Below are 14122 nucleotides of genomic sequence, written 5' to 3'. Positions count from 1 at the left end.
GTAATGTTGGATTTTAATAATGATGTGGGGAGAGGGTCCAGTGAGCATGTGGAGGATTTCATGCACCTTATGATCCTCTCCACCTCTGTCTGAGAAATACCTGAGAAAAGAGAAAATGTCTTTAATGGGTTTGTGGGACTAATTTTGGAGGAGGGTGAAACTGTGGCAGAAAGGTTGGATCGGATTGAAGCTACCTTGTTGGTGAAAAAGTCCATGAACCTATTGCACTGGTCTGTACTGGTGTCAAAATGTGCATATGTGGGAGGTTTGAGAAGAGAATTTATTGATGCAAACAGCTGTTTTGAATTTCCAGAGCACTTTGAGATTTTTTGAGAGAAATATTGAGACCTGGCTGTGGTGAGTGCTTTGCAGTATGATTTTGGTGTTCACGGTAGGCCTGTTGATGTACATGTAGGCCACTGGAGGTGAATTTCCGTTCCAGGGCACGGCCAGCCGTTTTCATCCTCCGGAGCTCTGTTGTGTACCAAGGGGCTGACCTGGAAAAAGTAACTGTTTTCGTTTTGATTGGTGCATGTAAATCAAGAATATTGTAGAGGCTGGAATTATAGTGGTCAACAGAGCCATTAACTGATGCGAACTGTGTGACTAGTGAAATTTGCTGTATGTCTTGGTTGAAGAGGGTGGTGTCTATTGCTTTTAAATTTCTGAACCGGATTTGACGTTTTGTTTTATGGTAGGGACTTGCTAGGGGCACTTCCAGGGAGATAACCTTATGATCAGACACGCCCAAGTCATAGACTCTCATGTTGGTGATGGGGGCGATGTCTGTTATTGGGGGCGGTGTCTGTTGTATAACTTGTGAATAGATAATCACCAGTTTAGATCTACTAACCAGGTAGGTACTGTATGTGTGTATGTGAGGGTAAATGGGGATTATCTGTATCCTCAGTATAGAGCACCATTGTCCCAGAGGCCAACAGTACAATAGTGGGTAGCTCCCAGATGAGAATGTGAGTTTACTGTGTGAATGTAAAGTTGTGCAGAGGTGAAAAAGATCAGATGTGAGAAACAAATAACTGTAAGTAAAACCTTGGATAACACATGGTTATGGCGTGGGAGGAATAGAATATGCCTTAAGTATTTAGGGCTTCTCAAAAAGATTATTTGTTATAATACCAAAACTGGTTGTTGCAAACACAAATCTCAAAATTTGTTAAAGACCATTACAAATTGTTTGTAATTTCTTAAAATTTGATATACTGCCTCCCAAATCCAAAACCTTCCCTTTTATTAATTTTGGTGCAGTTTGTGGTGCTTTCTGTTGATGCAAAAAATTCTTAAACTTAATCTTTCTACATTGTAAATTAAATTAAATATAAATTATAATGAAAAATTATAATAAGAAACTAATGAAAGTTCATGTAATACAATACAAACTCTTTGGTAAGATACACTCTGGTGGCTGGGGAATCATAAAAAGCCTATCAGAAGAAGCCCAGCTCATTTCCAGTTTAAGGGTTCAGATGCAAGGCCGAAGATTTGGTCTTAACATTGGAACGGGACCACCCGATCTGAAACATATGACTTCACTCCATAGATAATGTGGACAAGTTTGCTCAAATTCTGGTAGGGACAATTCTGTCCCAAGGTATTAGTAGAGACATGTCCCTACCGTCCAAACCTACACCCTTGGTTATATGTCATGACTTCAGAAGTAATTGCCTACAGAAACTGGGCACACAGTTTTAGCTGTGAAGCCAGATGCAGCTTTTATAGTACTCAGTATTCATATCATAAATACATAAAGGAAATAAATCACGCCTCTATGTAACAAGTGTGAAAGTCCACAGTTGTAGGGCACATCACCTCTACTGTATGTCAAAGATGACTCTGACTGCCTCCCCTACCTCTGATGTTACATAAAACAGACATTCAAACATAAGAGGTGCTATAGCTGATGTATTGTATGTGACAGGCTGTTTGTCATGAATCAAAACTCCCTTTACCTAGATTTATATGTGCTTTGTTACACGTATAGTTTTTTGGATATAACAGGTGGTTATTCTGAAATAATCAGTTTGAACATAATCTTTGGACTGCATGAAGTCAAAGCATTGCCCCCTTTTTTGAACGAGACACATCAAAAGTGGGCAACAGCAAGAAATGTAATTCCATGTTGGGGAATAAGAAAAGGTGCTTTTCAAAGAGACAAAATGGTGTCCATGACTTACCTCGATCACTGTCGTACAGGTAGGCAAACTTGTCCCACTTGTAGTACTCGATGAGGCTGAGGAGGGGCCCCTTGATATCAGGTCTCATCTGGATGATAAACTGCTGATTTCCATCCAGAGGGAAACTGGGCGTTATGAATGAGACATGGAGCGTCCCACAAAATGATGTGATGGTGTTGACAGACTTCTTGTCGTAGAATCCGAAAATGGCATACACTCCTCTTGAGAACTGTGAACAGACTGTAGAAGAGGATAGAGGTTTGTTAAGGTATGCTGTTTGATCTTTAACACAGATCCTCTACATCTTGATGTCTATTGGGTAAAAATGTCCTTGTAGTGTTTTCTTCATGCAAGGAATTATTTTGTCAGAACAATTAAATTTTCGCTTTTTTAAAAACAAACTCTTCCGACATTTGTTTGTGATGCTTTCACAGCTCTCTGCCATAACTGCCATAACAAAACAATGTATATATCCAAGAGCTTTATTGCAGTCCTTTAGTGCACATTAGGGCTGCACACAACTATTAAGGGACGTCTCTTCTGTTTCTTCTTCGGCAGATTAATGGATAGCTTTCCATATCCTCTGCCATGAGAGAGCTCATATTCAACAGTAACGATCCACTGTACACCAGATTTTTTGATACAGTGGGATTAAGAGATGTTAAGTATGAATCAAGCATTTACCAAAACCGCAAATTCATTCTTCAAGTAGGATATCCACGATGTGCAGTAATGTTGTTTTGTGTTTGATTGCTGCTCAGACAGAAAATGATTTCATGAGTATATGTCTCAGGGCTGATATACTACAGTGTTCTGTTTCACCACCACCTATTAACAGTAGATGTGTCCACAGTGGTTTATATAACATCCTTAATACATATTCTTTGGAGGTCATTTAACCTAAATGACTGCCTTTGTTAGGAACATTTTAGGGTACGCAATGACGACTATGTGTGTTTGCATCAGATTATTTGTATTATATCCTCATCTTGTTGACTGTGGAAAATCATCTTTGTTCAATAATTCATGACTCATGCCCAGGTACATACACTATAGTACCTTTGCTGACTTCTAACATTCCTTATGCACAGACCAGAAAAGGGCACTGTGGACTGAAGGTAAACATGAGTGCTGAATGTTTCAGTAATCCTGAGGTTGCAGGCTGTTTCTCAAACATTGTACTGGGGTCAGCACATGTTGCTTGTAAATGTGTATTGATCAAAACTAAGTAAATCAGGCTTACTGACTTGGACATATGTGTCCTCCAATGGAATTAAACTAATGAGTCATTTCCTTTTTCCAGAATATAACTGGGATAACCTGCTGACAAAGGGAACTAGAGTAAATGTATTGGAATGAGATAACAGCCCTAATGTTTCACACATACACCCACAGTGAGTATTTTAACCAAATCCAGTTACCCTTGATTTTCACCCACCATGGATGACTTCACTGACATACACACAATGAGTACTCTTTACAGCCACTTTCTTGTACTGTTAAGCACTGAGCAGCTTCATTAGTGAAGTTTGGGTCGAAATTAACAGCTCATTAAAATTTGTCTCTGGCGAATGAATCAAGCAGCCTGCAGTATTCGGTCTTTGTCTTCATTCTCAAACTTTGTCCCTGCTGAACAAGACAGACTCACTTGGACCATGAAGAGCTTAAATTAAACTAAAACAAATTCCTCCTGTCCAAAGGAACTTGGAGGAGTTATATTTTGGGCACCCATGGTTCCTGAAATAAATGTCCCATTTGTTGTATAGATAATGGTACAGTGAGTGACCAACAATTGTATCACTTTAAAGGCTTGGATGGACATGAAACTCTGTTTTAATCATCAATACAAAAGACAAGCATCTGCATTAGAAAATACCTGGTTCTTTGATAAAAAAAAGTGTTTTGTTCCCACTACAATGACTAGGATTTCTGAGTTTGCTACAGCTCTGATTCAGGCCTCTTCTCCATAGCAACACCATGCTAAAAAGTTACACTGTCACACTGCCTTCTCTGATTAAAAGCACATCTAAAGTGTGTACTTTTCCACCTGCAACCATAAACCAGACCAGCACATACAGGTAATCCATAAGCCAGGCCCCTATTTGGGGATAGCAAACTGATCCTATACATTCATGATTACAGTTTTGACAAGTTTGTATGTATTAATTTCACCCTAAACAAACCTTTGTTTAATAGACATGTCTAATAGTTATTTTGTTACCTTGCTTGAACCTGAGCCTTTTTGATATTTTAATAAATTAAGGTTGATCAGTCAGCCTTTATGTCCTTGCAGTGTTCCCGTCCAAGTGGATCAATGACCCAACACAGTGGCCAGATATTTCTTATTCGGATATCTATACACATACATACATATTTGACTGAATCACCAGACTGAGATTTAGTTTAAAATGACAGTCTGATGCTGCTGTATGCTGTACGACTGTATGACTGTACTCCAGCAAGCTAGCTATCTCCAGTAGTAACTGTCACCAGCATCATTTACAATTTACCACACTGACAGTGAATATTCACTTCTTATATGCCTCAAATCTCATTGTGAAAGCCTTGGTAATTAATACAATTGTTTTTAGTTTCTTATTCAGCATGATTTAAATGACAGAAGCTACTTCATATTCATTGTCATCAAAAATAAATCTAAAATGCTGCCAGAATGAAGAATAATCATTCTCTGGAGAGGATCGGATCATCACCAGGAGTGGATGGGTACAGGTTATTCTCCATATACTGTAAAACCTGGGGGTTCAAAAGGGTTAACACTTGTTGACACTATGCCGTTCTGGTCTATACCCAACAGTGTTGTGAGTGAGATTGTTATTTGTTCACTTCAAACGCAGATTTTCTACTGAGCTATTCACCCAAACCCCATAATCAAAATCTTCTCCATCCTTAAGGCTAGTTCATCCCCTGCTGCCTTTTAGCCCTCAGAGTCTCGAAACATGCAGAGCTCATCAAGAATGGGCCAAAATCAGGGGGGCACAGTCAGCTTTCATCCACTGCCAGTATTCGTGTGCTTCCAAAATCTTTACTGAGCCCCCGACTCGAGCAATTAAATGTTCACAGTCATCCGAGACAAACCGTTAACAGCAGTCCCATCACCTCCATCAGTCTGTGGCACCATCCCTAATCTTTTTAGCAGATGACAGTGGCTAGTAATGTAGCCACAGAGAGATCAGACCTCACTAATCCAATTTCATTTTTGTCTAACTGGGAGCTCATAGAACCCAAAGTGTGTCGTCTGTTAACTGTAGTCTAATAATGATGATTATACAGAAATTATTCTGTATAATTCAATGAAGGATGAAACATTCCTCAGAGGAGAGTTTAGGTTACATCTTAAACAAGTCATGGCACTCGTATTTTGTGTGGCAAAGCATGATAATAATGGGACTTCTAACTTTCTCTATGTTGGCAAAGCTCACATTTGAAGGAAACAAAACATCATATCCTATTGGACATCATAGAACATAATAAATAAATTCTAGCACTGCTCATTGCCACCCCTAAAACTAATAGAGCTGTAGTGTTTCCTTCTGTCTCTGTGTCATGTCTGTCCATTGTCATGTTTCTAGGGCTTTCTTTGCTGACACTCTCTTGCTGGTGAGCTTGCTGAGTTTGCCCAGGATTAAAACTCTCTGAGCTCATGCTTAGAGACTGGATATCCCCATAACTATGCTGTGGCTTATACGGGATCAAACAGTTTGACAACATGTTACTTTATTACCATATGGTCATTTACATCCAGAGCTCATGCACTACTCATTTCTCAATGCAATGACTGCTCAGGGAGGAATTTGCTGGCTCTGAAATATGACAGCAAAAGAATGAAGAGCAAGAGGTTTTTAATGGGCGAGACATCTACGTGTGCCTCGTCAATATGGAATTTAAAAATGTTCAATTAAAGAAGAAAAGCCAGTCACAAAAAGTCACTTACAAACAGTGAGGATTGCAGAAAAAGCCATTATGCCTCTGTCACATCTGACTGCTTTTCAATGAAACAAGAGACTATTTGCCCTCAGAAATCCCCCTATAAACACAGAAAAAAAGAAGCAACTGGAGAAATCTTATCTTTTAGTGTTGACGAAGTCCCCCTAATTAGGCACCAAGAGTAAAATGTTGAAACAAATCTTATTATTGCTAACTGCTGGGTCTGTAAGCTGTGGGATGGACCTAGATTTTCCTCTATATATTTATGTTAAAAAAGATTTTTTTTAAAAGCAGCACTTAATCTGCGAATGTTCAAGTAAGATAAACACACTGTCGACTTGGGAACTCATAATCCTAACATTGTAGTCACAGACAATAATGCATAGCGCATAATATATGTGTCTGTGTTAGGTTGTGGTTGTTGGAGCTGGTTGGTTTAAAAATTCCTCTAGAACATGTTGAATGGTTGAATTAAATGAACCTTTTGATAAGGATAATGTAAAACATAAAATGTATTCGTAAGACAAAGCTTTATATGTAGATCAAAAGCTACATTTAATATATCTCTAAATTATATTATTTGAAAAAAAGGAATAATAAGAATTGCATTTCAAAAGTACACATATATTAACAAACAGGATGTATTAGCAGAGCTGACTAAGTTCAATCTTTAAAAATCTTTTTGATTTTTACTTATTCATTTACTGGTTTATTCATTTATATTTTTAGTTTTATGACTATTTATTTATGAGCCTGGTTGGGACATTCATGCAAAATGCAGCTTTTGTTTTGTTTTTTTGCAGAATATGGTTATTATATTATATTAAATTTTCATTGATGGGTTGATTTGATATAGATAATTATACATTTTAAATATTTGACTAAAATATATGCTTAATCTTACTTTGTGAATAGTAAATATAATTAAGGTAGAAAAACATTATTTGCTGTCTATATTTCTCCAAAGTAACACTGAAAGTAAAGGTTTTTAAATTACTGACCACTGAAATTTGCTCACAGTCAATACAGAGCAATAACTGGTCTAAAGGGGTTAGATTAATGGCTTGACTTGGAAATGGAAAAGAGTCTCATTTCTTTGTAACAACTTTATAAAGTGTTCCTGCACTTCATGTACATCATTTGTAGCACAGACATATAAGCTTGCATCAGATACTCTGTGGTCATCAAAAGGTCCTAATCACCTCATTATCACCAGCATGTTAAATTTGTCGCAGCAGTGACTCTGGAACTGTGTATCAACTTCCAAGGAGAAGGTGCACCCTGTGAAATATATTTAGCTGTCCCAATTAGCTGCCCTCATTTTCACCACTATGGCAGTAAAGGCATCTCCACCACTGTTTACAATACTGCTGTCACTGATCAAAGATTAAACTTGCATAAATTAAATGCTAATAAAACATCCAAATTCAGCAGACATATAATATGCCTTGCATCAGAGAGGAATTTTATGAGAGGATGACAGATTCTGGTAATTTATTAGGCTTATTTGTTTTGCAAGTCCACTTAGTTTGATCATCCTAAATGATTCCCCAAAACATACAGATAGAGATTTATTGTGTTTGATCACAATAAAAATAGTGTTAAAGCTAGTATATTATTAATAGTTTCAGTATTTCATTTATTTTAACTAAGAACAAAAATACACCTAAAAAACAAGCAAGAAATGTTTTTTATGTGCAGATGCTGTAGTGATCTGATAGGAAATTCATTAAATAAGAAGTAGACAACACTATCTGATATTTAATAGAAGACCAACAAAGGACCGGTGCATCAGCAAAATGATGAATCAGTTTAACACTCACACACAGACACACAGACACACAGACACACACACACACACACACACACACACACACACACATACCACGTCACCGTGCTGATGATCATCAGCAGTCCAGCAACAGCTAACAGAACTGACTGTTAGATATCTCACCCTTTTCAACACTCCTGTTCTCACCCCAAGGAAAAGGCTTCTGGACTTTGTTGCTTTTATGTAAAACTGATCTGTCACCAGTTTGCGAGGCAGTTTATAGTCACCACACCTTCTGTCAGAGCAACCTGAGCACATTTTTCACTTATATAGTTGCTGCACAGCTAGAACTTGACCTTGCATATCTCTGAAAAAAACTAGGTGGTTTATTAGTGACTTCCAAAACAACCCATACAACTGGTGTCAGTGTCAGTCACATGATTTCTATACTCAACCAACATCTAAAGCCTTCTTCCCAAGACTTTTGCATAACATTGTTAAGCTTCTTCTGCCTTTGACACTGAAAAGATATAGAGTTTCTTCAAAAAACCTGCAAATGCGGTTGTTTGTTTGGTGAAGATAGTTGGTCATTATCCATGAGTGTAGACCAAAATACTAGAATATTCATGAAAATTATATTCATTTATAAGAAACTGCCATTACCAAGTAGGCCTATGTATGTATATTAAAGACTGGTTGTATTTATATGTTTGCAGATATGTTGATCTGCAAAAGGGTTATGGTTAGGGTTCACTGAAACATATTTCATTTGTTAATCCTGCAATATCTGCACCTGGTTACTACATAATAATTAATGCTTTAATTGTTATGTTAAGCCAGCTCAAACCTTTTGGGAAATAAGCATATTCACTTTCTTGCTGAAAGTTACTCAAGACTGATACCACTCCCATGTTTCATAAAGACTTGTAGCAGGGCAAAACAGCTTGCCTGGCTCTGTCCAAAGGTAACAAAATCTACCAGCACCTCTAAAGCTCATTAATTAACAGGCATGAAAACTACTCGTTATCATCAAAACAATTGCGAATTGTAAATGTAATTGCAAGAGCGGCCAAACTTTCTTAATAAAAATAACATTTGTATGTTCCTACTTCGTCCTAGGCAGCATATACGTTAACAAGCATATATAAAAAAACATCATGTTTTAGCTCTCTTGAGAGATCTCACACAGAGTCTTACAATCTTACAATGCTGTAGGTGAAGCAAGGACAACTCAAAGATGCTTCCGAAGCCAAAATCATTGCTGTCTTCCAAATGGTATTTGTCAGAGTAAAGTATTTGCTTCCTTATCATTAGACCTCACTATTATAAAATGGTCAAAGATGTTTCTGACTTGAGGCTCTGACACAAGAACAATTTTAAGACTTTCATCTTTTCTTGTCATCTAAATTAATATGCTGTATGGTCCTCAGCTGAAATCCTATTTCCAAAGGATTTCTTTAGGTTAAAGGATTTTAAAACCTAATACCTGATATGCTTCACCAGGCTGGAACCTGCAACATAGGAAAGCAAAATATTTATCAATAATCTATGAAATTTATGGAGTGAAGGCAGCGTTTTATAACTTCTAAGAGCTTTGTCTGCATCTCATAAAGACATGATCTGGTTTCTTTCCCTCTGTAGACTGTTGCCAGGGTAACATATTTCAGCCATGTTCCCTCTCTGCACTGCAGAAAATATTCACCTCGGTACGTCATTTCATGTAGTCTTAAGGCTTTAAATGTAATTTCTCTGAAAGCAACTGAAGAAATCTGTCAAATCGGTTAGATTCCTACTCCACTTGTTTAAAGACATTTCTTAAAATTACCATAAATATTACATGTGGAAGTTGTAAATTTAAAAAAGGTTATATAACCTCAAATTCCCTATATGACAAAACAAACTAACTTGGAAACTGGAAAATCTTGTCGTCATGAAATTCTTTCATTGCTAAGCATACATGCACTGCAACACCGCAGACTGTTGCCTGGGTGACAGCTCTCAGTCATGCTCTTCAGTGGCCGATAGGAAGACTTCTGGGAGGTTTCACTGTGGGCCGGCAAAGTGCACTGGGAAGTGTTTTTGTCTGACTTTGAGCAGCTCTTCTGGCAGCTGGTTTCTAGAAGAACAGTACTCTGTTCTTATCGACTTCTCCCTCCTCCCATTGCCGATCCTATTTCTCTCTGTCTCCTTCTCTCTTTCTCCCTCTCCTTTTGTTCACTGACCTGTTTCCTGGAGGCTTTCTGATGGCTGTGGATGGAGGATGGAGGTTTCACAAGAACTGAGTCTGATGAATGCTCCTTATACTAAAGGCTCAATGTGCGATTGATGTACCGAGTCCCCAACATCCCGATCGTCATATCAGCTTTTGTTGTTATCTATGCACTTTTGAATGCTTCACTAGTAGCTGAAGGGGTATAGTGAGGCATGACTGTGTGTGAAGGCTTATAAGCCCATAGACTGTATAAAATAAAGTGGACGTAGCCATCATGATGTCACCCATTGGTTTGTTTTGAAGACTCGAGTTTGGCATATTGGCTGTCGCCATCTTCCTTTTTTGAAACCAGAAATTAATATATTTGTAAGGGAGCGTGGAGCTGGGGAGGGATACACATTGCTCCACCTGACAGGGATGCTCTGATAGCAACATGTCAAAGCACACCCTGCTTTATTGCCATGCTGTATTGAAGAAAACTTGAAACTAGTGACTGAGACCAAAAACTCATTAGGAAAGTGTTAAATGGGGTAATAAATCAAGAGAGAAGTAGACTAATTTTGTCGTAGACATCTGTACAATTGTACTTATTTTTGCGACCAGTGATCACCACTGCTGGCCATTAGGTAGAATGCAGGTTTCAGGCACTTCCGCACTGGCTTCACTTTTCAAACCCGGAGGTTCCCACTTGTCTACACCAGTTATTCATTAAATTTGACTGCTGACAAGAGTAGCTACATCACCTTTGAATCAAAAGTATAAATAACATCGACATTTCCACTGATTTCATAGATAAAAGTCAGTTTAATAGTCATGATTAGATCAATTCAGCCAGTGAAAACAGTTGTATGGTTCTATGGCTTTGGAGGAACTCTCACAAAACTGGTGAAGATAGTTGGTCAAAAAAAAAAAATTAATACTTTAAGCCAGCTCAAACCTTTTGGGAAATAGACTTGTAGCAGGGGAAAACAGCTTGCCTGGCTCTGTCCAAAGGTAACAAAATCCACCAGCACCTCTAAAGCTCATTAATTAACAGCATACACGTTAACAAGTATTTATAAATAAACATCATGTTTTAGCTCTCTTGGGAGATCTCACACAGAGTCGTGGGGTCTGTCTTACAATGCTGTAGGTGAAGCAAGGACAACTCAAAGATGCTTCCGAAGCCAAAATCATTGCTGTCTTCCAAATGGTAATGTCAGAGTCTTTTTCTATTAAGTATTTGCTTCCTTATCATTACTCACTATTATAAAAAGGTCAGAGATGTTTACATACACGTTAACAAGCATTTATAAAAAAACTCATGCTGTCTTGCTCTGACGACAAAAAGATGAGATACTCAAACTTCTCATTAAGTAATACCTAAGCTTGCAAAAAGATTAAACAAAATCCTAAGTAGCAGCAGTTGTCTGTAAAGGCTAATTTGTAGCTAATTATTCATGCCAATTATCCTGTGCTTTGATCATATTTTTTTTTATTTCCTACCTTAGAAATACAGACTGAGTTTCAGTCCTACTTGTTAGATCTGAAGAAAGAGAAGCAATATGTTTTGTTCCTGTGCAACAGCACGCCAATCTATCCCACTAAGCGCAATGCAAAATTCTTCAGTCATATTGATACTATGAAGTCAGTCCATGCATTACAGACATCCTCTTTGTTCACATATTATCTGCCTCCTGTAATAAAACAATGTTTGTCCACTGACCTTTAGTGGAAATGCCAAAGCAGACTTTGGATCTGCTGATATATGTTCTAATGATCTTGGAGACTGCCAGAGCAAAATTAGTTACATCTTTAAAAACGCAGCTTCATCCAACCTCTGAGGGAGCAGCTGCCATAGCAGCTAGATACAGTGTTTGCTAAAGATGAATAACAATCAACTCAGAGAGGTGGAACAAAGCAAAGAGAGATTTGTACACATAATCCTGTCTTTGATGGTTCCTGTTGAAGTTTTTCCATCACAGTTAAACTGAATCCTAATATTTTCAGGAACATTGTAAAAAGTAACAGCCTATTTAGGCGTACAGAGCACTTTTGTCCCTTGTCTCACATCCTTCCTCTCCCAAACCTTTTTTCTGTCCTCTTTCTCATTAGAGGAGCCACAGAGAGGGAGTGGACCCATGAGTCATTCCATCAACGAGATATTGCTACTGTCCTATATATTGTTCTCCAGGCCTCTCATCAGCTCACCATCTCCGTTTGACCCTTGACTCATCCCCTCTTCCTTGGTCCTTCGTACATATCTCTGTCCCTGACTTTCAAACCACCATCTATCCATCACTTCATTTCAACACTTGAATTAATACATTCAGAAGTAATGTGATTTAGTGAACATGGCATTCAATTTGGTGAAGAATGCAGTACATATACAATTCTATAATAATACACATTACTTCTACTCTAACATGTAGAAACTACAGCAGTGATGTGGTTGTGTGGTTATTTGAAAATTATTTGAGCACATCCTCCTGCCTATCAAAATCAAGTATTTTCTTCGGCCGTAATATTAGGTTGGTTAAAGTCTATTGTGCTCTGCTACCATAATTCTCAAATAAAAGCAGGTAGTTAGTAAATGAATACTAGCCGGGGATGTGGCAAACAAATGATCTAATCAAGGCTGGGTAAAAAAATCATTTGAGTTACTCTCAGCAAATCTAGTACAATATAAATTTACACAGCACTAATTATATCACCAGTCAAACCACTCATTTTCTCTTGCTTTCATTAAATAATTAATTCATGAAATAATCTACTTTCTGTTTTTTGAGCAATGTTCTAATCAATAAAAGTCAACATTTCCTGCAGAATTCTGTACCTTTGGTCCTCATGTCTGCACCTCAAAAACAGAGTGTCAAGAGTTAGTGGCATCTTTTTGTTTCAAATTAAAAGCCTACCAGGAACTGGTTGACCATGTCCTGAAAGACTTTGTTTTAACTATGTTATGATAATAACAAATCTTTCACTAACTTAAGGTTGCAGAGCTAATTTACCTGTCAAAGATGCTAGCAAAGCAACACAGTACACAAAATAAGCACAGCATAACTGTATATATCTTTAAAAGTTACAGTTATGGATGAAAATGACAACAGTACAACAATTAACAATTTTACATATCTCAACAATTCAAATCAACTGCTAGTTGACTACTTGGAAGTGACTGTTGTTGTATGGAATTAGTTCTATGGAATGGAAGTCGTACTACCTTATCAATGCAACGTGTAAACACGGACATTGTTTTAACAATGTTAAGTTTGCATAAACAGCACATCCTCAACTGCAAGTGAAAATGGGAGCAGATCAGAAAACTTGAAGATATTTTTCTTAAAGAAAATAGAAATAAAGGCTTGTCACTTATGACTTGTTTTAAATTCAGCAGCTGACGTAAATAAACATTTACATACATTTACAGTATACTATGCTACACTATACTTTCCAGGGTAACAGATGAAATGACCTAATTAAACATTTCTGAATGTCAAAAGGAAGATGATGAGATGCACACTGACTGTTATTTGCATAAAACATCCTACTGAGAGAAAGACATCAACTCCTGAGAATGGATTAATTGTTCATAGTGCTCACTTGCACTGTTTAAATCACTTTTGAGTTTGTGTCTTTGTCAAAGGGTACCAGTGAAAAGTCCCATAGAAAAAGATTACACAACACTCATATTTCAAAAGGAAACAAATGGAGTTGTGACCTTCCGGAGACCTCGGTTTTCAACAATAAAGTGAGCATTAAGAACTTTCATGGGATTTGACATATTCCTCACTGTGGGGGATTTTCATGCAAATCTGACAATTTTTGACAAACAACCTTGTTAAACAGAATGCTGCTTTGTTGTGCCAGCACAACACATACCAGCTGACAGAACACTTGATCATAACATACTAATATTTGCTCAGCAGTAATCCTTTGCATGGCTAAAATGTAAAAATAATGTGCATTATAGAAGTGTATCAAAGTATTAAATGTGATAAGGATAGTCATGTTGTAGAAATT

At 37.5% G+C, this 14122-nt stretch overlaps 1 protein-coding gene across 8 annotated transcripts in view; it reads right to left on the bottom strand.

Annotated features, from left to right (window-relative positions):
• Nucleotides 1-14122, bottom strand: part of gria2b (glutamate receptor, ionotropic, AMPA 2b) — a 52070-nt gene that overhangs the window by 22443 nt on the left and 15505 nt on the right. For all 8 annotated transcript variants that reach the window (XR_006821883.1, XR_006821884.1, XR_006821887.1 and 5 more), the window contains exon 3: nt 2193-2432. Coding sequence is in view for 3 of the 8 variants with exons in the window: in XM_046030809.1 (XP_045886765.1) it covers nt 2193-2432 (240 nt within the window). In the remaining 5 variants the exon portion in view is untranslated. The remainder of the gene's footprint in view (nt 1-2192; nt 2433-14122) is intronic.

Source organism: Micropterus dolomieu, linkage group LG19 (genome assembly GCF_021292245.1).
Source record: "Micropterus dolomieu isolate WLL.071019.BEF.003 ecotype Adirondacks linkage group LG19, ASM2129224v1, whole genome shotgun sequence".
NCBI classification, from domain to species: domain Eukaryota; kingdom Metazoa; phylum Chordata; class Actinopteri; order Centrarchiformes; family Centrarchidae; genus Micropterus; species Micropterus dolomieu.
This window is presented reverse-complemented; position numbering and strand designations above follow the sequence as displayed.